General features: G+C 37.8%; 4 protein-coding genes and 1 long non-coding RNA gene across 6 annotated transcripts; 2 read left to right on the top strand and 3 right to left on the bottom strand.

The window, feature by feature from the left end:
* Positions 1-107: 107 nt before the first annotated feature.
* On the bottom strand, positions 108-7868 carry LOC106392988 (piriformospora indica-insensitive protein 2-like). Its single transcript, XM_048753446.1, has 2 exons — positions 7087-7868; positions 108-935 (listed from the first exon to the last, which is right to left on the bottom strand). Exons 1-2 carry the CDS (start codon positions 7444-7446, stop codon positions 276-278), a joined length of 1020 nt encoding a protein of 339 aa, XP_048609403.1. The 5' UTR covers positions 7447-7868; the 3' UTR covers positions 108-275.
* Positions 7869-8499: 631 nt separating this feature from the next.
* On the top strand, positions 8500-9863 carry LOC106391510 (dirigent protein 9). Its single transcript, XM_013832175.3, has one exon. The coding sequence runs from the start codon at positions 8785-8787 to the stop codon at positions 9715-9717; it is 933 nt and encodes a 310-aa protein (XP_013687629.1). The 5' UTR covers positions 8500-8784; the 3' UTR covers positions 9718-9863.
* Positions 9864-10228: 365 nt separating this feature from the next.
* On the bottom strand, positions 10229-11566 carry LOC106394689 (ribonuclease H2 subunit C-like). 2 transcript variants are annotated; one of them, XM_013835257.3, is made up of 5 exons: positions 11418-11566; positions 11045-11188; positions 10870-10962; positions 10558-10748; positions 10229-10440 (listed from the first exon to the last, which is right to left on the bottom strand). In XM_013835257.3, exons 2-5 carry the CDS (start codon positions 11184-11186, stop codon positions 10384-10386), a joined length of 483 nt encoding a protein of 160 aa, XP_013690711.1. In that variant the 5' UTR covers positions 11187-11188; positions 11418-11566; the 3' UTR covers positions 10229-10383. The 2 variants fall into 2 exon arrangements, with proteins under 2 accessions (XP_013690711.1, XP_013690712.1); XM_013835258.3 differs by having other exon boundaries at positions 11045-11212; positions 11418-11559.
* A 6025-nt stretch (positions 11567-17591) lies between these two features.
* Positions 17592-19433, top strand: LOC125585070. Its single transcript, XR_007321945.1, has 2 exons — positions 17592-19020; positions 19211-19433. It is a non-coding gene; the product is annotated as an uncharacterized LOC125585070 (long non-coding RNA).
* LOC111211751 lies at positions 19090-21820 on the bottom strand. The gene is made up of 2 exons (XM_022713022.2): positions 21296-21820; positions 19090-19814 (listed from the first exon to the last, which is right to left on the bottom strand). Exons 1-2 carry the CDS (start codon positions 21390-21392, stop codon positions 19717-19719), a joined length of 195 nt encoding a protein of 64 aa, XP_022568743.1. The 5' UTR covers positions 21393-21820; the 3' UTR covers positions 19090-19716.
* Positions 21821-23375: the final 1555 nt, after the last annotated feature.

Raw genomic sequence — 23375 nt, 5'->3', positions numbered from 1 at the left:
AACCCATCAAATTTGATCATTTTGTGTTTGTTTTTGTTATTTCACTACATTTGATCGCCTTCTTGTTTGGTGAAGCTGCAGAAAAAACAATAAACGATTTTTTTCCAATTGGGGTTTCTTTCTTTTATTTATACGTACACATGTTATGTCTGATACTTACTACTGCTAGTAACAAAAATAGAAAAAAATGCACACAAGATATATTGGCAAAGTTGAATAAAATGCATGGTTGAAAAGACCACAGCTTCGTATCTTTCCAAGTTCCAGATTCTGTCTTAAGCCAAAGTCACCGCCTTCATTCTCTTGCATTGGTTCACTCCAAAAGGAGCATGATCACGAAGGTTCTTGATTTCATCACCGTTGTAACACAGACTAGGGTTTCCCCAAACACCAAGTCTTCTTCCCATCCTCTCATAGAACTTCTTAGAGAACTCCAGCTCTCCACTGATGCTATTTCCATTTACATAGAGCGCGTTTAGACAAGGCATTTCGGTTTCCATTTGAGGAAAGAGTTTGCCTCCGAGACTGTTGTTGCTTAGACCTAAGAACCTCAGTTTCTTGAGCTCCAAGATTGACCATGGAATCTCTCCTTTTAACCTTGTGTTGGAGAGATCTAAAAGCACCAAATTCTTCAGATTTCTCCACTTTATTCCTGTTAAGTCCCCTTCGAGATGGTTATTGGACAAAACAAGTTCAACCAATGAACTCATCTCTTGGATCTCTTTCGTCAGTCCACCTGAGAATCTGTTGTTCGTAAGATCAAAAAGCGTCAGATTCTTTAAGGACTGTAGCTCTATAGGTACCTTTCCTTCCAAGTAATTGTTACTAACATCCAGTTTCAGCAGTGAACTCAATCCTCCAACGCTTAAAGGCAACGGTCCAGAGAAGAAATTTCTGCTTAGATCCAATATCAATAATCCGGTTAAGCCATGGACCTCCTGTGAATATAGCTTGGGCTTCGGCAAGACAGATGGGCCAAAAGCAATGCTGGTGTGACTTGGGCCAAGAACACGCAGACTCACTCCAGGTGAAACACCTGATCACATATAAACATAACGTGAGTATGTTGATTAGGTTAAGCCGTACACAACATAAGTAGATTGTTAAAGAGTAGACAGCAACAAGTATTCATATCAAGGTGACGTGCAAGGGGAAGCAGACAACAATACAAGATCAATAGCTTAGGCCTAAGTCTAGTTGATCTAAGGGCTTTGTTGTATTCTCTTGTGAAGAGTATTTGATACTTGTGTAACAAACTATCTAGAACATTACTTTGGTGTTTCTAGAGTCTCTTTGATCTAGTAGAGTTTGGGAGCAGAAGTTCTCCCACAAGACGTACCGCGCCGAGGGCCGGGAACTCGTTAAATTGACTGTGTCATTGCTTTCAGTTTAAAACCTAGATCTAAGACTAATTTGGAACCTAAGTAACCTAAGTTAAATTCTCTTACAAGTGGTATCAAAGCTTCCGGGTTATTAAGGCTACTTAGGAGAGAGAGACAGAGTCATATCCATTATCTGTTCAATGGTGACTTCGAAGGAACGTGTGGATATTGACAGGTTCGAGGGTGATGGTGATTTCGCCCTATGGAAGGTGAGGATGCTTGCTCATTTTGGAGTGCTTCGACTTAAATCCATTCTCACTGACGAGAAGCTTCTAAAGGAGGGATCAGACGCAAAGAATGAACCCGAGTCTGCCATGAAGAACTCGGGAAAGGGACTTGCTGGAATTGTTGACCCTGCACCTGTGATAGACCCTGCAAAATTTGAGAAATCAGAAAAAGCCAAAGACCTGATTGTGCTGAATGTTGGGAATAAGGTACTAAGAAAAATTCAACATTGTGAGACTGTTGCTGCAATGTGGAGTACACTGAACAATCTCTACACAGAGACTTCCCTACCCAACATGATTTATCTACAGCTCAGGTTCTACACTTTCAAGATGGTTGACTCAAAATCTATTGATGAGAATGTTGATGACTTCCTAAAGCTTGTAGCAGACTTAAACAATCTGCAAGTTGAAGTATCAGAGGAAGTTCAAGCTATTTTACTGCTAAGTTTTCTACCTGCTATGTATGATCAACTCAAGGAGACTCTCAAGTATGGGAGAGACACACTGAGCCTAGCTGAGGTTACTGGTGCTGCAAAGTCTAAAGAAAGAGAGTTGATCGAGAGTGGAAAGTTCACCAGGTCAGGTGGAGAAGGTCTGCTTGTAGACAGAGGCAGATCAAACAAAGATCCGAAAAGGGCAATGGAAAGACATACAAAGGTAGATCTCAGAGTTGACATGGGAGATCTAAGTCGCGTTCCAGGAACAACAAAAACACCAAGGGATGTTTTGTATGTGGAAAGGAGGGTCATTGGAAGCGTGATTGCCCTGACAGGAGATCAGCCAAGTCGCAAGACTCGGCGAATGTAGCAGAAGAGGCAAAGCAACCTTTAATACTCACAGTCAGCATGCAATACACTAAGGACGAGTGGGTGATGGACTCAGGATGTTCGTTTCATATCACACCTGATAAGAGCTTCTTATTTGATTTGGAAGAATTTAAGGGAGGCAAAATGTTGATGGCAAACAACACTCACAGCAACATTCAGGGAATTGGAAAAATTAAAATTCTAAATCCAGACGGTTCTTTGGTTATCTTAACAGGAGTTAGATACATGCCAGGCATGAGCAGGAATTGAATTTCTTATGGAATGTTGGAAACAGCAGGATGTCGATATGAAGGAAGAGACCTTACAGTTAATTTCTACAAGGATGATAAAAGGGTTCTGTCTGGAAGGTATCATCTGGGACTGTATTATCTTCAAGGAACAGTCTTAAGAGGAGAAGCTAATCTATCTAGAGCAGAGAAGTATGACTAATGTTTGGCATTCACGCCTCGATCATATGAGTCTTAATAACATGTCAGAACTTGTCAAAAGGGGATTTATTGTCAACAAGGATGTTAAGACACTGGATTTCTGTGAACATTGTATCATTGGGAAGTCACACAAGCAAAGCTTTCCTAAAGCTAAACATGTGACTAATGGCATTCTGGAGTATGTTCATTCTGACCTATGGGGTTCTCCTTCTACACCACACAGCCTTGTTGGAGATAAGTATTTTGTTACTTTTATTGATGATTTTTTTTAAAAAGTCTGGATTTATTTTCTGAAGACTAAGGATGAGGTATTTTCTAAGTTCAGGGAATGGAAGGCTGAAGTTGAAACTAAGACAGAGAAGAAAGTCAAGTGTTTGAGAACAGACAATGGTTTGGAGTTCTGTAATAAACAGTTTGATGATTACTGCAAGAAGGCTTGGATTAAGAGGCACATAACCTGCACTTACACTCCGCAGCAGAATGGAGTCCCAGAAAGAATGAACAGAACAATTATGGATAAGGTGAGATGTATGTTAGCCGAATCTGGCTTGGACTAAAGCTTCTGGGCAGAAGCTGCATCTACTGCGATTTATTTGATTAATAGATCACCTAACTCTACGCTGGAATTCAAAATGCCTGAAGAAGTGTGGTCAGGTTATAAACCGAATTTGGGACATCTCAGAACGTTTGGATGCACTGCTTATGTGCACATAACCGAGGAGAAAACGGGACCTAGAGCCATCAAGGGAGTGTTCGTAGGATACCCTATGGGCACTAAAGGTTACAGGGTTTGGATAGAGGAGAAAGGCAGATGCAGAACAAGCAGAAACGTTGTCTTCAACGAGGATGAGATGTACAAACACATTGTTGCTAAAGGAAAAGAAAGCCCAGAAGTGACCAAGAAAGAAAAACGAGCTAAGAAGAAGGTGTCATTCAGTGATGATTTGATCAGAGGGCCTTCTCCTTCTGTCGGAACTGAAGGCACATCTGATCAAGGTGGAGAAGAATCATCTTCTAGCTCTAACAGCTAAAGTGACGAAGAACAAAATCACGAGGTTGATAGTGAACGTGATCACGAGAGTGAGAGTGGTGACACTAAAACTCTAGACACCTATGTTCTAGCACGAGATAGAGAAAGGAGACAGAACGTGAGACCACCATCTCGATATGAGGATGGGAACTTTGTGGCTTATGCGCTCAATGTGATTGATGATTTGGAAGTTCAGGAACCAAAATCCTATGCAGAAACTATGAGGAGTCGTGAAAAGAAGCTATGGAAGCATGCTGCAGAAGAAGAAATGGAGTCTCACAGAAAGAATATAACCTGGGATCTCATTGATAGGCCTGAAAAGGCAAAGCTTGTTGGATGCAGATGGCTATTCAAGCTAAAGCCAGGAATCCCAGGTGTTGAGGATGAACGATACAAGGGCAGATTAGTTGCCAAACGATATTCACACAGAGAAGGAGTCGACTACAATGAGATCTTCTCTCCAGTGGTAAAACATGTCTCCATCAGGCTTATGCTTAGCATTGTGGTGAATCTAGACTTAGAACTAGAGCAGATGGATGTGAAAACAACTTTTCTACATGGAAGCTTGGAGGAAAGAATCTTAATGAAACAGCCTAAAGGCTTTATAAAACCAGGAACAGAAGACAAAATGTGCTTGCTGAGAAAGTCTCTGTATGGTTTGAAGCAGTCTCCAAGAAGATGAAACCACCGGTTCAACAGCTTCATGAAGGATCAGCAATTTGAGCGTTGCAATAAAGATCTATGTGTCTATATGAGAGACATTAAAACCGACAAAGCCATCTATCTGCTCCTCTATGTCGACGACATGTTGATTGCTTCAAGAAACAAGAAAGTGATCAAGGATCTTAAAGAAAAGATGAGTGGAGAATTTGAGATGAAAGATATGGGAAAAGCATCCAGAATACTGGGAATGGATATCATCAGAGATAGAAAGAAAGGAACATTGATTCTGTCTCAAAGAAAGTACATTGAAAAAGTGATAAAGACGTTTGGAATCCAGGACGCCAAGGCTGTAGTCACTCCCACCTCTTCTCAGTTTAAGCTTCGGAGTCTAACAGAAAAAGAATGGAAAGAAGAGGCAGCACATATGGAAAGGATTCCATATGCCAGTGCCGTAGGAAACCTAATGTATGCAATGGTCGGGTCGAGGCCTGGCCTAGGATTTGCAGTAGGCTATGTTTGTCGCTTCATGAGTAAACCATGAAGGGACCACTGGTCAGCAGTCAAGTGGGTTCTACGATGCTTACATGGAGCAATGAACTCATCTCTAACATTCAGAAAGCAGTCTACACTAGAAGTTGAAGGGTATTCAGACTCAGACTATGCAACAGACATGGACAGGTGACGCTCAGTTACAGGCTATGCTTTCAAGTTTGCAGGCAATACAGTTTCATGGAAATCATGTCTACAATCAGTTGTTGCACTTTCAACTACAGAAGCCGAATACATGGCTATGAATGAAGCAGCTAAAGAAGCAATGTGGCTAAAAGAGATATGCGCAGAGCTAGAATTCAAACAACAAGGGATCAAACTCTACTGCGATTCTCAAAGTGCCCTAGCTCTAGCAAGAAATCTAGTCAATCACGAGAAGACTAAGCACATAGCTACCAAGTTCAACTTCATTCGAGACCTAGTGGAAGCAGGAGACATAGTTCTAAACAAGATTCATACAAATGTTAATCCTACAGATTTCCTAACTAAGGCAGTACCTGGTCAGAAGTTCCGGCTTTGTTGTGAACTTCTGAATGTCCACTGATGAGATAGGAAGACGCTCCAGGTGACTATGGTTGTCTAAACTTCACCCTCGCAGATCACAAGTAACAAACGCATGTTAGTGAATACGAATGTGGAGTCAATTGATGGCCAAAAGAATCGTGACAAGAGACAGGAGATGTTACCTGGAGCAGAAGTAGAATCGAGAAGGGTTCTCGGTTCAGGTGGAGGAGTTCACCAAGCAACGCCAACCAGTCACGGGTTTGGTGTTATGAATGTCGTCACCAACCATTTCTTCAAAATGCTTTCAAACCCACAACGAGCTACAGGAGACAAAAGGAGTTGTTGAGAAGTTCAGTTGATGAGAAGCAAGGAAGCAGCGCATTGAGAGCTCACCGAGCTAAAGCAGATTACTCAGATCAAGATACAGAATCATCAGGATCGTACTAGGGCTTTCATTCTTGAGGTTGCCCTGAAACGTCAGATTGATCAGATCAGAGTAGATCGAAAACACGCAGAAAGAGGGATGAGGACTTGTCAGTTCATACCTCGGTTCACAGAAGAGGTGGAACGTGACAGCGGAGCTCGAGTAAGAGCCGGAATCATGTCGGAGAAGACATGCTAGACACAAGGAAGTAAAGGATCAGTTAAATTCCCACGAAAGCTCTCGACTTTCTTTACAGAAGACCCTAATCTCAAAGCTAAAAATGGAGATTAGATGTACATGGAGATAACGGAGGAGCAAAGGGACATCGGTACGACAGAGCTGATCGAGATCTCTCGGAGAACGGAGCCGAGACCATTTCTCCGGTGGAGGCTCGCGAGAAGAGAGACAGCGAGAGAGAGAGAGAGTAGAGACTGATGTCTTTCTTTCGCAAGAAGACAAAGAGACAAAGGCGTGAGACTGTCAGCACGAGGGTTTCATCGAGGTGGGCCAGGATCGGGCCTTAACCAAGCTGGTGGAGATTTGTGAATATAGCTTGGGCTTCGGCAAGACAGATGGGCCAGAAGCAATGCTTGTGTGACTTGGGCCAAGAACACGCAGGCCCACTCCAGCTGAAACACCTGATCACATATAAACATAATGTGAGTATGCTGATTAGGTTAAGCCGTACACAACACAAGTAGATTGTTACAGAGTAGACAGCAACAAGTATTCAGATCAAGGTGACGTGCAAGGGGAAGGAGACAACAATACAAGATCAATAGCTTAGGCCTAAGTCTAGTTGATCTAAGGGCTTTGTTGTATTCTCTTGTGAAGAGTATTTGATATTTGTGTAAAAAACTATCTAGAACACTACTTTGGTGTTTCTAGAGTCTCTTTGATCTAGTGGAGTTTGGGAGCAGAAGTTCTCCCACGAGACGTACCGCGCCGAGGGCCGGGAACTCGTTAAATTGACTGTGTCATTGCTTTCAGTTTAAAACCTAGATCTAAGACTAACTTGGAACCTAAGTAACCTAAGTTAAATTCTCTTACACCTCCGGTATTCTCCCTGTAAACCGGTTTCCAGACAGCACTAAGCGTCTCAGTCTGGTTAACTTGGCTAAATTCTCTGGCAATGAACCTGTTAACCGGTTTTCTAGCACCACTAGAGATTGAAGATTGGTGAGGCTAGTGATGAAAGAAGGGAGTTCACCGATCAGTCCCGGGTTTGATCTGATCTCAAGCGTCTCCAAGTTGTTAGAGAGATCCAGCCACTTCTCGTCTGAAACTGAAGTTAGATATTGGTTTGGTGATGTGAAGCAGTTGAATAGAGAGAGAGATTTGAGGTGCTTGAGCTCAAAGAGTTGTGGTCTGATCACTGGAATCTCAGTACAAGCAAGAGAGTTGTCTCGCATAGACCCAAAGGTTAAAGCAGTCGCATACCAAAGATCATCAAATAGATCACAAGTTACACCCTGCAGAGTTAACAACAAAGAATTAAATATTTGAGGAGGATATATATATATATATAATTGAATTTTATGTTACACAAAAAAAGAAGTGACATTATTCTCTGAAACTGGAAATGATAACTAATTATTATTCCACTGGTGAAGTTGAGTACACACCAAAATGGAACAGAGGAATTTTGATTAGTAATTACTAAATAAAGAAAGTAAATCTCATTTTTTACTATCTTCTGGCGTTAGATTACATATATAGAAATATACTTCAGATTTTCAACCATCTTTATAAGTTCAACATCTTTTATCATAATTGGTACCTTTTTGTTGCTCTTGAGTGAACACAAAAGGAGATCAAAGAAGAATGATGAGACTATAATTTGAAGTAAATTTTAGCAACGGAGCTCTCACGTTAAAAGTTAGAGCGGTTAATATCTATACTACCCTTAATGAATTTATATATAATTAACTACATAATCAAAAACAAATTTTTATTCATAATATTATTATTTTTAAATAAGATAATTCTTATATATTGTGTTGTTATCTTAAAATTTATTTTTTCAATTATAAAGTTAGAAAATAACAAATAAACAATTTATAATTAAATATTAATCAACTAAATTTGTATAAATATATTTACTAAAATATTTTTAATATGTGAATGTTTTCTTTTAAAATTTCAGCATAATAATAAACATATATATTTTAATTAAATTTATGTCATATATTTATATATATATAATTTAATGTTTGATTTAATTTTTTTGAAAACATAAATAATAAGTTATCATGCTGATTTTTAAATTAATAAATTATAAACTAATATATATTTGTAAAATGACTAAGTCCGCATGTGCGGGCAAAACATGTAGTTAGTAAGATAAGTGTAATGATATACGTAAAACAGTTAAGTACGGTGGAAATAGAATATGAATATGTAGAATTGTAAAATAACTGATCCCATAATTTTTTTTATATAATATAAGTAATGAATGTTTTTCTAAAAAACCATTAATTATTTATGGACTTTGTTTCTTATTAGGTTATACATTACAAAGTACAGAAATCATGAAGTCGCAAATCATTAGCTAATGGAAGTACTAAAATAGAGGTTTAGTTGATTCTCAATCTTAACTAAAGCACATCAGCAACAACAACTCCACTTCAATAACTCCATTAACAATAACACTAACCAAATTCTCCAATGCTTCTTTATATAAACCCATCCATCATTAACATCAAACAGAACACACACACAAAACATAAAACAACTTGATAAAGACCAAAATGGCCAAAGCTCTTCACATAACCATCCTTCTCTTCCTCATATCCGCCAACTTCCTCGCATTCATCAACTCAGCTAGACTTCTTGATGAGATTCAACCTCAGTCTCAGTTAGTCCCTGCTGGCCAAATCCCCACCGTTGCTCCAACCGAAGCTGAGGAAGAACCAGCAGCAGCAACTACACTCCCAGCTGGGCCAGGAGGGGCTGGACACGAGCCGTTACTAGAGTTCTTTATGCACGACGTGCTAGGCGGGTCACACCCATCAGCACGTGTTGTCACTGGAATAGTAGCACAAACCGAAGTAAACGGTATACCATTCTCAAAGGCCAGCAACAGCATCTTCCCTGTAGACAACGGAGTCCCACTAGTCAACTCAAACAACATCAACAGCGTCATTAACCCAAACACAGCCCCACTTCTCACCGGCCTAGGCGGCGCTCAAACCAGCACAGTGATCCAAAACACTAACGGGAACTCCAACGACGCCCTCAGCACCAACAGTCTCCCCTTTGTAACCGCGGGAAACCTCCCTCCCGGTGCTGCTCTCCAGCATCTCATGTTTGGAACCATAACCGTTGTGGACGATGAGCTAACCGAAAGCCACGAGCTCGGCTCAGCTGTTATAGGGAAAGCTCAGGGGTTTTACCTGGCTAGCTCCTTGGATGGGACGAGTCAGACGCTTTCTCTGACTGTGCTGCTAGACAGAGAGCATGACCATCATGACACTTTGGACGATGCCATTAGCTTCTTTGGTGTTCACAGGACCGCCTCTCATGCTTCTCAGATTGCCGTTATCGGCGGGACGGGGAAGTTTGAGCATGCTAAAGGGTATGCTATAGTGGAAACTCTGCATAATCAGAACAACCAGCATATCACTGATGGTCAAGACACTATTCTACACTTCAGTGTATACCTCACCTACTACAAAGCTTGAAGATAAAATGTTGTTGGGTCAAACAAAGATATGATATGCTTTTGTATATGTTCTTGCTCACTAGCTTCCCCTTGTGGCTTTTTTTCCTTTGTTGTGTAAATCTGGTTTCCAAAGAAAGTTTATTTAAATGACTGTTTCAATCAAAATCTTGTTTTCTTCAAACAAAAACTATTTGTATGCACAACTAGGCCTGAACATTTTATCCCCTTCCGAAAATCCAAACCAGAACCGACCCAATTTTTTTTTTGACCCGAAACTGAACCAACATTTACATGTATCTACTTGGATCTAAAATTTCTTTACCCGAAAAAACTGGAATAAAAAAGAACTGATCTGAATATAACCAAACCTAAAAATAACTGATCCGACAAAAACCAATTCATACTCAACCTACAAACATAAATACCCGAGCCTATAACTTAATGCGTTCTATTTTCTATATTTTAATTTATAATTTAGTTGCAATGTATTTTGTTTACAATCATTATTATTATTTTGTAACATTTTCAAGTAATTTGAAACTGTAATATGTTAAGTTTTAGAGTTTAAAATGTTTACTAACACAACAAGCCTTGAGAAATTAATGTCAAGATCTACCTACTGATACTTGTTTCATAACATTTTTTCTTCAACAACCAAATCTGTTGATGACATTTGATGTTTTTATCACATTCCACCATCCGTTACTGCAACCAAGTCTTCAACTGTCACGGACTTATGCAGCTGCAGTCAAAACCCAATGTTTTCGAGCAAGTTAAAAACAACCAAAACAAGACCGCATGAAACTCTTATGAACCAGTGAATAGAGAGAGGTGTGGATAGGAACTGTACAATACTCACCGCTTCTGCAATGCTGAACCAATGGAAAGACCGCAAGATAGTGTCGTCTTTTGAAGGAAGAGTATCATGATTCCAGTACGTCATTTCATCGAACTTGGCCTTCGCTTCCCAACACGGATTCTCCTCTTCGTCACTACAAGCCTTTCTCTTTCCATTGGCGTTCTTATTACTCGCTTGTCCAAGCACAAAGCCTGAGGGGGATGATAAACAACAACATATAAACATGCCAATTGCTAATGAATAGTGAGTAAAATAAACACACAACTTCTGCAACATCAAGAACAATCTTATAGAACTAAGAAAGAAGGGTACCAGAGTAGCCACTAGGCATTGAGATAGTTGCTCCCTGCAACTTCCTCCCTCTGAAATGAGCTTCCTCCGTTCTCACTCCATCAACTTCAACCTCTACAATCAATCACACAACTCTTGATCTCGCCACACAAAGTAACAACTGAATACAGAATCACACAAAATATGTTTCTATTACCACTGGACTTAGGCTTGAAATAGTTGGAAACTTGAGCAGGACCGTCGAATCTAATGCAGCAAGGAACCTGGTGAACTTGGCCGCTGAGATCAGCAATGGCGGTTTCACCGGAAGCAGCAGCACCAAAGTCTATGGTTCCCATCTCTGTAACCACAATTTTGACTTCACCTTGATAAGAGTTTTAAATAAAAATGTAAACTTTGATGCAGTGTGTGTCTTAAAAACATGTTAATCAAACAGCATTTGATTCTGTCTTCTTTGTTAGTGTAAATTTAAACCATTAAAGTATCAATTTTTATAACATTCAAAGATCAATAACCAAAAGAAGAACACATGGAAACTATAAGAAACATAATCAGAAATGTATTTGTACCTTTGTCTCACCGGAGAAAGAGGGAGATTTTGGTCGCGAGATTTAAACCCTAAAGTTTCAACAACAGTAGAGAATGAAGAAAGAACACTAAGAAAAAGAAAAGGGAAATCAAGAACGTTTCCCCCAAAAAAAAAAAAAAAAGAACGTTTCCCAGACAATTTCATATAGAGCATGCGAAGTTTGGGCCAGAAAGTTATTGAAAGCCCAACTTGTTTTGTGGGCCTTGTATTGCTCTTTTTTTGACATCAGGCCTTGTATTGCTCTTGTAACGGATGTGTGCATTTTATCCCAGTGTGGGAGTTTATCTAACATAGAATGTAATAAGTGCGGTTTTGGGTATATAATCAAGTGAAACTTTCGTCTATATTACTCTACTCCTAAAAGTTAAAAATAATTTACATGGACAAAAGCTTTCAAATCTGTTAGAATTTTGTTTTATTAAAATTAACCTTACTAAATTGTTTATAGTTTTTTTTTTTTTTGTGCTAAGAATTGTTTATAGTTTCTATACTAAAATTTCAGAATCGGTATGCAATGGATATGTGCATGTTTACTCATTATCCGTGTTTTATTTTGGAATTCAAATTGGAATCGGAAGCTTTCAAAAGTTTTTGGAAGCTCACTTTTAAAATGTTTCATAAAAAACTTGGCTGTCAGATCTGGCTTCGATCAGATTTACAAGTGCTCATGAGAGCAATCAACCAGAAACAGGACCGACAGAGCTTTTTGGAGTTTTGTCGAATATCATTTCTCTATCGTCTATTTTTCAATTATGTCGTCTTACTTTTCTTTTCTAGATCCCTAAATGGTCATGAAATATTATGTAGAAGCTTGTTCTTATTCATTAACGTGATCAAGTATATATATACATCGCATAACGTATCCTACTAGGACTAGGTAACCCGAGATAAACATAAATCCCATAGAACCAGGATTGTATCATTATCCTAATCCTAATACTCCTCCTCAAGTTGGGAATGAAGTTTCTTGAATGCCCAACTTGAAAAGAAGGTACTGAAACGTAGGAGTAGGCATCGATTTGGTGAGCAGCTTAGCCTGAACCGCATCTCTAACTTTGTGACAATCATTTTCAACGTGTTTCGTCCTCTCGTGAAATACAGGGTTTTTAGCAATGTGAATCGCGGACTGACTGTCGCATAATAGCCTCATTGGGCGTCGATGTTGAAAACCGAACTGCGTCAATAGCCTCTGCATCCATTGGAGCTCACATGTGGCATCAGCCATGGGCCGATACTCCGCTTCTGCAGATGATCTTGAGACCGTACGTTGTTTCTTAGTTTTCCAAGAGACCGAAGAATCCCCAAGTAGAACCACATACGCACTCAAAGAACGTCTAGTAATGGGACAAGCCGACCAATCAGAGTCGCAATACGCCGTCAAACGCATATCACAGTCGGACTTGAGCATGATGCCCTGACCAGGACACCCCTTCAGATAACGTACCACTCGTAAAGCCACGATCCAATGCTCTGCACGTGGCTTTTGCATAAATTGTGACAATATATGAACAATGTAGCTTAGCTCCAGTCTCGTAAATGTAAGATAAATAAGACGTCCAATCAGCCGACGATACTTGCTCGGGTCATCCAACAGAGTTCCTGTCGCAAGGGCAAGCTTGTGATTCAGCTCTGTGGGCACATGAGAAGGCTTCGCACCAAGTAACCCACATTCAGTGATGATGTCAAGAGCATACTTCCGCTGTGAAACAAAAATTCCATGCGGTCCTCTTGCAACTTCCAAACCCAAGAAATACTTGAGCTTGCCCAAATCCTTCATTTTGAAGCACTTGCCGGGATAATTTTTGAAGCGTTGGATGACTGAAATGTCATTTCCATCTATGATAAAGTCATCCACGTACACAAGGATATGGAGACAGACATCGTCCTGAATAAGAGAGAACAAAGAATAATCCTCATAACTCTGAAAAAACCCAAACGCGAGTAAGGCTTTGCTTAGCTTAGCAAACCAACACCTCGGGGTCTGTTTGAGGCCGTAGAGAGACTTGCGAAGACGGCAAACTTTAGTTGGATCATCAGTTTGAAAACCAGGAGGCATTCTCATATATATTTCTTCCTCTAAATCGCCATGTAAGAATGCATTATGAACATCCATTTGATGTAACTCCCATCGATTTGCCGCTGCTAGAGCAAGGAGAAAACACACTGTATTCATCTTAGCCACATATACAAAAGTTTCTTTATAGTCTCTGCCTTCTTTCTGTCTATTTCCACAGGCCACAAGATGAGCTTTTGGACGTTCCATAGTGCCGTATGCATGATACTTGTATGAGTATATCCACTTGCAGCTGATTGCTTTCTTTCCTGGAGGGAGCTTTGTAACATCCCACGTGTGTTGATCTTCAAGAGCAGTAACCTCAGTCTTCATAGCGTTATTAAAATTGGGATCACGCACCGCTTCTTTGAATGCTGATGGTACTGACTTCGTTGTTATAGTAGCCAAGAAAGCCTGATATTGTTTATGGAACATAGAAACAGATGTATAGTTAGCAGTAGGATACCGAGTTTTACCTGAGACCATAGTTGAGGAGCTAAGAGAAAAGGCAGATGAGTCGTGAGGGGGGTTAATAGCAGAGTGAGTAACAAAATTCTTAAGCAAAACAGAGGATTTCTTAGCACGATGACCTCACCCAAGGACTTCCAATAACCCAGGCGAGGGAGGTGAAGTTGATGATGCAGGAACTGGCGAAGGAACAAGTGGCACATGATCTCTAGAAGGTGTAGTAGAATCAGTTGTAGAAAGCAGCACCACAGGTGCGATCTCCGAAGGAGGCGTTGTGTCCTGAGATGGTGAGCTCTCTGTAGTAGATGGGAGAGGTATCACAGTTTCTGTTGCAGGTGTAGAAACAGTAGTAGTAGTAGTAGTAGGAAGAGGAGCTGATACCAGAGAGACATGCGAGGTTGGTAAGCTCCCCCTGGATTCTGTAATTGGTAGAAGCCACTCACCATATCATCACCAACAATATTTTGTGGTGGCGTAACAGACACGGTACTTGGTATGCCTGGAAATTGATCCTCAAAGAACACAGCATCACGACTGATGAAGAACTCATTAGTCTCAGTATCATAGAATCGCCACGCCTTCTTGCCAAACGAATACCCGACGAAGATGCAGTCTCGACTTCTAGCTCCAAATTTATCCTTATCACGTCCTCGTCTATGCACAAATCCACGACATCCAAACACCCGGAGAAGATCATATGCTGATGGAGTACAATGAAGGACCTCGTAGGGTGTTTTACCCTCAAAAATTGCCGTTGGTGTTCTGTTAATAAGATGTGCCGCCGCAAGAATACTCTCACCCCAAAACGTGACCGGTAAGCGAGATTGAAAAAGGGATGCTCGGGCAACGTTTAGAATGTGACGGTGTTTCCGTTCCACTCTCCCATTTTGCTGAGGTGTATCAACACAGGAGGTGTGATGATTGATTCCTTTCTCCCGGAAGAATGACTGGAGAACCATAAATTCAGTTCCATTATCAAACCGAACTGTCTTTACTGGATAACCAAATTGTCGTTCACTCATGGCACAGAAGTTTTGTAGAAGTTTTGCGACCTCAGATTTTTCTAGCATCAAGTACGTCCATACAGCTCGTGAGAAATCATCAACAACCGTAAGAAAATAGACAGCACCACAAGATGCAGGTGTGCGGTATGGACCCCAAACATCACAATTAATAAGAGAAAAAGGAGCCTCAGCTTTATTAATACTTTCAGGAAAAACCTTGCGCGTTTGTTTAGCGCGAAAACAAATATCGCAGTGACTTAAATCATTCAAATCTAACTTAAGATGAGAGAAAGCCGATAATGTAGACAACACTTTGTAAGATGGGTGACCAAGGTGACGATGCCACAAAGCTGAAGTAGACTGCGTCGTTTTCGATGCTCCATGCGCTCGTGCTACCTTAACCCCCGTGAAGTAGTAGACCCCCTCACGCTCTTCACCCGCTCCAATCAGAATCCTCAAAAAACGGTCTTGTAAAACACACAACATATCAGTAAAGATTGCAATACACCCCGTTTGTTTCAGTAACTTGGATACTGATATAAGCGTGCAATGAAAATCCGGAACAAAAGGAACATCATGGAGCGAGTAGTCTTCGCTTAGTTTGAGAGTTCCAATCTTTGTTGCACTCGATTGTTTCCCATTTGGAAACGTGACCGACGACATCGGCATATCAGTAACATCATGTAGAAGTGTAATATCGCCAGTCATGTGGTGCGATGCACCTGTGTCAATAATAGCGTCAGTTATATATGTTTTACCCGACAGACGTTCCAAAGAAAGATTGGACTGTTGATTCTGAAGCAGGGAGATCAAAGAAGCAATCTGATCTGCGTTAATAGAATTAGTGACTTGAGACGCATTAGCACGTCCTCTTCCTTGTCCTCTGTTGGAGTTAAAACGAGCACCCCGACCTCTAGGTGAGTTTTGAGAAGTGTAACCAGATTGATTGTTGTTGTTTTGACGTTGTTCCTGATACCAATCTGGAAAGCCATGAACCAAAAAACACTCTGAGACTTCATGTCCTTTGCGTCCACAGTGAGTACACGATCGGGAGGGATCTCTAGAACGAGTAGGAGTAGTTGATGTAGAAGTTTCCTTTGCCTTGATGGCTCTGTTTTGACTGAGAAGCCAAGAGCTTCGGAATGCTGTTCCTTTGCGTGTGAGTTGACCATGTTCTGTTCTTCACGAATCACTTGTGAATAGACAGAATTAAGATCAGGTAAAGGATCCTCGTCCGTAATCCTCGATCGTATGGAGAGAAACCGGGAGTCATCAAGGCAAAAGAGAAATTTATGAACTCTTGCATCCTCTCTTTCCTTTTCAATATCAGCAGCATCATCACACGTACAAGGTCGAGACGTCCGAAGATTCTGCATCTCTTCCCATAGCTTTGTAAGTCTTCCGTAGTAGTCAAGCACTGATTGTCCATCTTGTCTACAATTCGTGATAGCGTCCTGTATCTGATGGATGCGAGCACTGTTCTTAACTGAGAAGCGCGCTGTTAGTGTTTCCCAAAGTTTATGAGCATCAGCAACAAAAGTCACCGTAGACCTAACTTTAGGATCAATAGAAGTCCTAATCCACCCGACAATCATAGAATTTGCGGCTAACCATCGGGCACGATCAGGGTCTGTGTCTGGTTTAGTGATGGTTCCATCAATGAAACCTACTTTTTGTTTAGCTTGAAGCGAGTTTCTCAACTCTGTAGACCATTCGGAGTAGTTTTCTCTAGTCAAGAGAACCGAGGTAATCAATGCTCCCGGATTATCTGACGAGCTTAAGTAGTACGATAAGGCATTACATCCAACACCTTGGTTAGTAACAGAAGAACCCGAAGTTACGGGTGTTTGAGAATCGTCACTCATGATGATCAAGTCTCAAAGAAGTAGAAAATAATTTGAGTAAAAAAAAAATCAATAGCCTAGATCAATGGCTCTGATACCATGAAATATTATGTAGAAGCTTGTTCTTACATCGCATAACGTATCCTACTAGGACTAGGTAACCCAGAGATAAACATAAATCTCATATAACAAGGAGTGTATCATTATCCTAATCCTAATAGGTCACTTTATTGCCAAAACTCAGTTTTGTATCTGAACATCTTATTTGGACTCTCTCGGAATCTATTAGTTGCTCAAAAAAGAAAACTTGGAATGGCTCTTCATACCTTTTGTGTAATTTCTTCGCTTTGAAATAAATTGTGTTATTTCTTCTCTTTTACCTATTCATTCCTGCCTCCTATTCATTCCTGTCTCCAGTTCTTCTTATTCTTCAAAGTACTGTGTGGTTAAATCTGTCACTTTCATCATATTCTTTTTTTCCTTTAACATTCAGAATCTGACAAAAAGCTCTATATGTCACTTCTCACAACGCATAATTTTGTTTAACGATATAGCTCGATGTATATTGAATTAGATGGTCGAGATGCTGCTGACAAAAAAAAATAGATGGTCAAGATGCTATACGCAAATACACACATACAACTTAAAAAGGCTTTATAGAGATGAGTATTTATGTACTGTAAAAGGATCACCATCACTCTCAGTTTTGATGTCATTATTGTTGTACTGACGTAGATAAAGAAACAAAAAGATGAACATATATAAATGTAAATACATACATACCATCATGGAGAGGTTGTTTTGACACTAGTAAAAATCTCCAGCATAGCCACGGTAGTGCCACTCCAAAACCGTGACTATATAAAAAACGCCACGGTTTCGCTATGGACTAGCCACGATTTCAAATTAGCCACGATAAAACTAAGTAGCCACAACAACAGCCACTAAGATTTTCGTGACTAGGTAACAAACCACGGTATTGCCACTAATATTTTCATGTCTATGTACATAGCCACGGTATAGCCACTGTTTCAACGTGGCTTTTATAAAATAGCCACAATTTTGCCATGAACTTTCCATGGCTATTTGAAACCCTAATCCCTAAACATATTTTTAAACTCTAAACCCTAAATATAAACATTAAGACTCCAATATTTTCATAATAAAACTTCATTATTAAATTAAACCTCAAATTTTAATCATTTTTTTTATCTCAAATATTTAAGCTCCATTTAAAATCCTAATCTTAACCTTAAACTATACATTCTTTAATCCTATGTTTTAAAAACAAATTCCAATTATAACATTTTAAACTTAAACTTTAAATCTTAAATATAAAACTATAAACTTAACTTTTCAAAACTTTTTGGCAAACCATATATCATATAAACTAAAATCCTATATCATACTTCAAACCCTAAATCTGAAGCTCAAACCTTACATACAACCATAAACTCTTACATTTAATCTTAACATTTAAATTTAAGCCTTAACATTTAAACTCAATTCCTATTTCTCAAACTACAAATTCTATATTAAAATATAATATTAAATCATTAAACAATATATCTTATATCTAACCATCATTCCCTATACATTTTCTAAACATTAAACGCTAGCCATTTTTTATAAAATAAATTATCAAAGTATATGACGAATTATACACTGTTTTTAAAAGTATAAACTTTTTTATAGAAAAATTATACACATTAATAAAAACTAAACAACAATAGAAATGGACAACATAAATAAAACACACAGATTTTTTTATTTTTTTTATTTTTTCTTTTCTCCTTACCTCTCTTTTCTCAACCAATAAGAAGGAGTTGGGTGGATTGATAATTTTAACCATTAGATTAAAATTATGAAGGGTCCAGATTAAAATCTTTTTGTGTTTCTTTCTTCTTCTTTTTTTCTCTTTTCCGCTCTCCTTCGTCTGATCTTTCTTCTTTCATTCTATCTCTTTCTCTGTAACGATCTACTCATGTATTCACCTCCTCACCATCACCACCGGTCGACCTCTCTTTGTCTTCCTCTTCTCTGGCTTCACCTTCGCTATTTCTAGTTGATATGTTTTGTTTTGTTTATAGATCTGAGAAGGAGCAGTGATGAACCTTCAAGGAGAACGTGGGTGACGGAGACGACGGTGTGACGGTAAAATTCTTCATCGATCAATGCAAATCTGACCCTTCACTTCCGCTAGTATCTCAAGAGGTACCAAATCCTCTCTCTCCTCGTTTACTTCGATCTAATCGTCTTTTTATATGCTTTAATTTGTATCTGTGGTAGTTGTGATTCATAAAGTATTCATCTTTGTTCTTGACCCTCTTTATGTTCTTAGATGCCATAAAGCTGAGTTCTTGCTTAATGTTTCATTTGTTCTTGACTCCCTTTGCGTTTATAGGCACAAGGTGAATCTGACGATGAAGGGAAGGAGAGGTGGTGGTGTGGGAAGATGATGAAACGGAAAAGAGAAGTGGTGGTGTGACAGTGCGGCGCCTCCGGTGAAGCGTAGTGCGGCGGTAGTGTATTTGTATGTATATACGTATTTATGTATATATATATATAACAATAATGTGTATTTTTTGTTTTAGTATTAATTAATAAAAATTATTTGTTTGTTTTTATTTCTGTTTATTTTTTATTTTTTTTTAATTTTTAGTATAGCCACGCCAATAGCTGTTATTATCGTGGCTACGTAAGCCACAAATATAGCGTGGTAAAACCGTGGTTACTAGCCACGTTTAGCCACAATTGTTTTTTAGCCACGCCACGGTAAATTTCTGATTTAAAAGCGTGGTTTTTTTTCTTTATAGCCACGAATTATCGTTCTATAGCCACGGTATCCTAGTGGCTAAGCGATGCATTTTTACTAGTGTGAAGAAGTATCACATTTAGTCGTCTTGTGAATCAGAGATGATCTTCCTCCGACATTGACTCATTTTTTGTATGCTTCCGCTCGTAAGTCTCGAAGAATTCCTTGTTCGTTTTCACCAGCTCCTTCCACACTAGTCTCAATCCATTGATCGTGTTAACATACACAATAAATAACATAATTTATCATCAGTTCATACGAGATCATTCCAAGACATACTGTAAAAGAAAACACTACCAAAAGAGTTATACCATCATTGATGGTAAAGGAAATTCTAGAATATATATAGACATTTATATAGACACTTCCCCTAGAATATATTTGCGAAGTGATTTTGCCATATGTCCCCTCTACAATCAATTTCACAATACAAATATGACATGACTTCCGGAAAAATATGATATGGATAATTTCATTTAATGTTGATTTATATTTTTGGAAATTTATTAGAATATGATAATAATTCATATATTACATTTAATATTGATATTTCGTTTTGGTAAACTTTTTTTATATATGGTAATAATTCATACATCATCTATAAAATAAATATATTCATATATAACATTTCAAATTTTGAAATGTTATTGTTTTTGTATAATTATACAATTAGTATTACTAAAGCTTTCAAAAATTTCTACAATTTTTAAAATAATTAAATATCTAACCGTAAAATCATTAGTTTCTTATATATCTACAAATTTTATAAATATTGTTTAGGCTAAATTTTTGATAATTATACAATTTTTATTAGTTTTATGCAAATTGATTTAATATATATCAAATCTATATTAAATATTAGTAAGAAAATAATAAAATATTTAATATTTAATAAATTTATTTTTAAATATACATTAGATTTAAAAAAAAAATTACCGCACATGGTGCAGGAAAACACCTAGTTTATAAATAAATAAATAATATATAGTGAGTGCCCACACTCAAAATACAAACATATACTGTCCATACATGCTCCTATATTGCCATGACCTATTGTATATATGTGTGTGTTTTATACGAGGACGTCAATGATAGAAGTTTATTCGTTGGATTTGGCGGGTTTGTTAAAACGAAGATAGAACATAGACAAATGATGAATTTATTGTAGAAATAGTTGGTGAGAAAGATCAAAATAAATTAAAATTCTTCAAAAACAATTAACAAAATATATATTTTGATAAATTTATATAGAACATGTAGAATATATATGTACTCTATGTTAAAAAAAAACAACATATAGAATATATATGTACTCTTATGTTCAAAAACCCGCTAAACAATATTACTAGGTTCTTAAAGCCTAACTAATCTTTTCGCTTGATTTAACTAGTTTAGACTGATTTAAATCGATGTAATACATATTATACCAATTAACCACTTAAATCAGATTTTAAGAAGCCGCTTTGACGAAACTATATACCGATTGTTAAAACCTTGATATGCATTTTCGTGTCGAATTAGATATAATGATTATCGATTGATATATAACATGGGAGCATAATAAGAGGGCATGACGAACATTCGGAATTAAAAGTATATATAAAGGCTAAAAATGCGAACATTCACATATGCATCAACTGTATATGTAGTAGGATTAGGAAAAGAAATGCAAACCAGTGGAGGTGATGACGGGATTGATATTTGCATTCTCAGAAAGAGCTTTCATGCATTCCTCTTTGCTCATGTTGAAAATCAAACATTTTTCTATCATGTATTGCACCTATACACATACATATATCACACGGTCACGCTGATGTATATATTTGTAGACATTTGAAAGATAAAAGATAGATTTGTGCTCTAAGAAGCTTATTGGAGACTAATAGCTGATAGAGCTTTATTGAATGACAAAGAAACTAAAAGAGAAAGCTTGAGAGTTGTCACCAAGAGCTAAGTATAATGATTGATATTATAAAAGGAGTTTAAAGTGGCTGCAACTATGGCAACCAAGGTTACATTGATGAGGACACTAACGACATATATATAGACTTATAAACCTTAGTTACATGGTTCACTAAGACTTTTTATTGGATCAGAAACTGGGCTTCTCATGTGGGCTTCAATAATATACCCGATGCATGTCCAACATCAAACATATATGCCGACACATAAAAGCAACTCTCCGTTATGAGAAGAAAACATTTGTTTAAAAAATTTAAGCACATGATATGTATATCACCATGGGAATGTATGCAGCGGGAGAACTATCACCCATATCTCTTTTTGTATATTTGATGAAACCCTAAATTAACCCCTACACTCAAATTAAGAGCTTCCACTATTGATTGATGCTCATTTATACAAGAGATTCGTGAGCACAAGTAGTAGGGGGTTATAACTTATAAGCATGTGGCCATCTGAAGCCCCACGTAGAAGATTGGTTATAAATGGCTGAGAAAGAATTAGAAGAGATTTGTAAAGTCACATTTTTTTTTCTCTTCTCCTTTGTTTCCATTTCCAAAACTTATATGTAGCAATTAGCATTTCTTCTTTAAAAAGCCAATCATTTTCTAATCAACTTCTGATCCGTTTGCCATTAATCATGTTTTCTATTCCAATTCTCTGGAGGACTGATTCCAAAAGGTGAACCTGGATTTTTTTTTTTCACGGTTGCATTTATAACTATGAAGTAACATTTGCATCACTGAAAATGTTCCAAATTGATGCTCTGATCCGTTTGCCATTAGGATGGATCTACTAATAAATTTTCAAGATATAATCAAATCCAAGTAGTGTCTATTATATATCTACAATGCAATCAACCTAATATTATGCACGTTAACTATTTGATTCATCAATCCTTGTATATAATATCATCTATTCAATCCTTGTATAATAATCTTGTATTCAACAATTTCAATTATTGTATATAGTATCATGTATTCATTTTCTATGTACTAAACTAGCTCAGTTACATACCTAATAGCATGACATGTCTAATGAAATTTAAGGTGTTGATCCATACTATATCCAAGTTGATTATCCCCCAAATCTGAATAAGTAAGTATTAAATAAATATGAATGTGACTGATGGAATAAAAGTAGAAAAACAATAATTTCATTTTATTTATTTTATACAAAAGTTGTAAAAAATGTCTTTGAATTTTTATTTTTTACTTTTTTGGAATTGATGGATCATTTAATTTAAGATAAACTGTGGTTTTTAATATGTCATTTTCATAAGTTTATTCCAAAAGAAATGGCAATTAAGTTGAAGACATATTCTCATACCTTAACAGAGGTTTGAATGATTGAACTCAACCTACTATAAAATAATGTATGAAAGTTTAAGTTACATGATGCTGACGTGGTGGTTGCAAATTTTTTTTACAGGTATGTTCTAAAATTAATTCTAAACTCCAAGCTAACAAGTGTTCTGCAATTTTTTTTGTTTGTCAAGGTAGCCAATATGAATATACAGTAATTTAAAGGGATAAGGAATCATTGTAACTGATTTAGAAGGGATATACAGTAGAGGTCTAAAACGGTAATTAATTATAGCAATGTATACGATCACATATATATAGTTTTCGTCGACTTTACTCTATCGATAACTCGTTTCATCCTTTTATGAGGCAATAGCAGCCATTAAGTAGGTGTCCCAATCCTCTACACGTAGGACAGCTCCTGACTATGCCAGTGCATGAATATTCTCACGAAAAACAAACCACATGCACCAATATACTGTACATTA

This window comes from Brassica napus, chromosome C4, assembly GCF_020379485.1.
Source record: "Brassica napus cultivar Da-Ae chromosome C4, Da-Ae, whole genome shotgun sequence".
In the NCBI taxonomy this organism is placed as follows: Eukaryota; Viridiplantae; Streptophyta; class Magnoliopsida; order Brassicales; family Brassicaceae; genus Brassica; species Brassica napus.
This window is presented reverse-complemented; position numbering and strand designations above follow the sequence as displayed.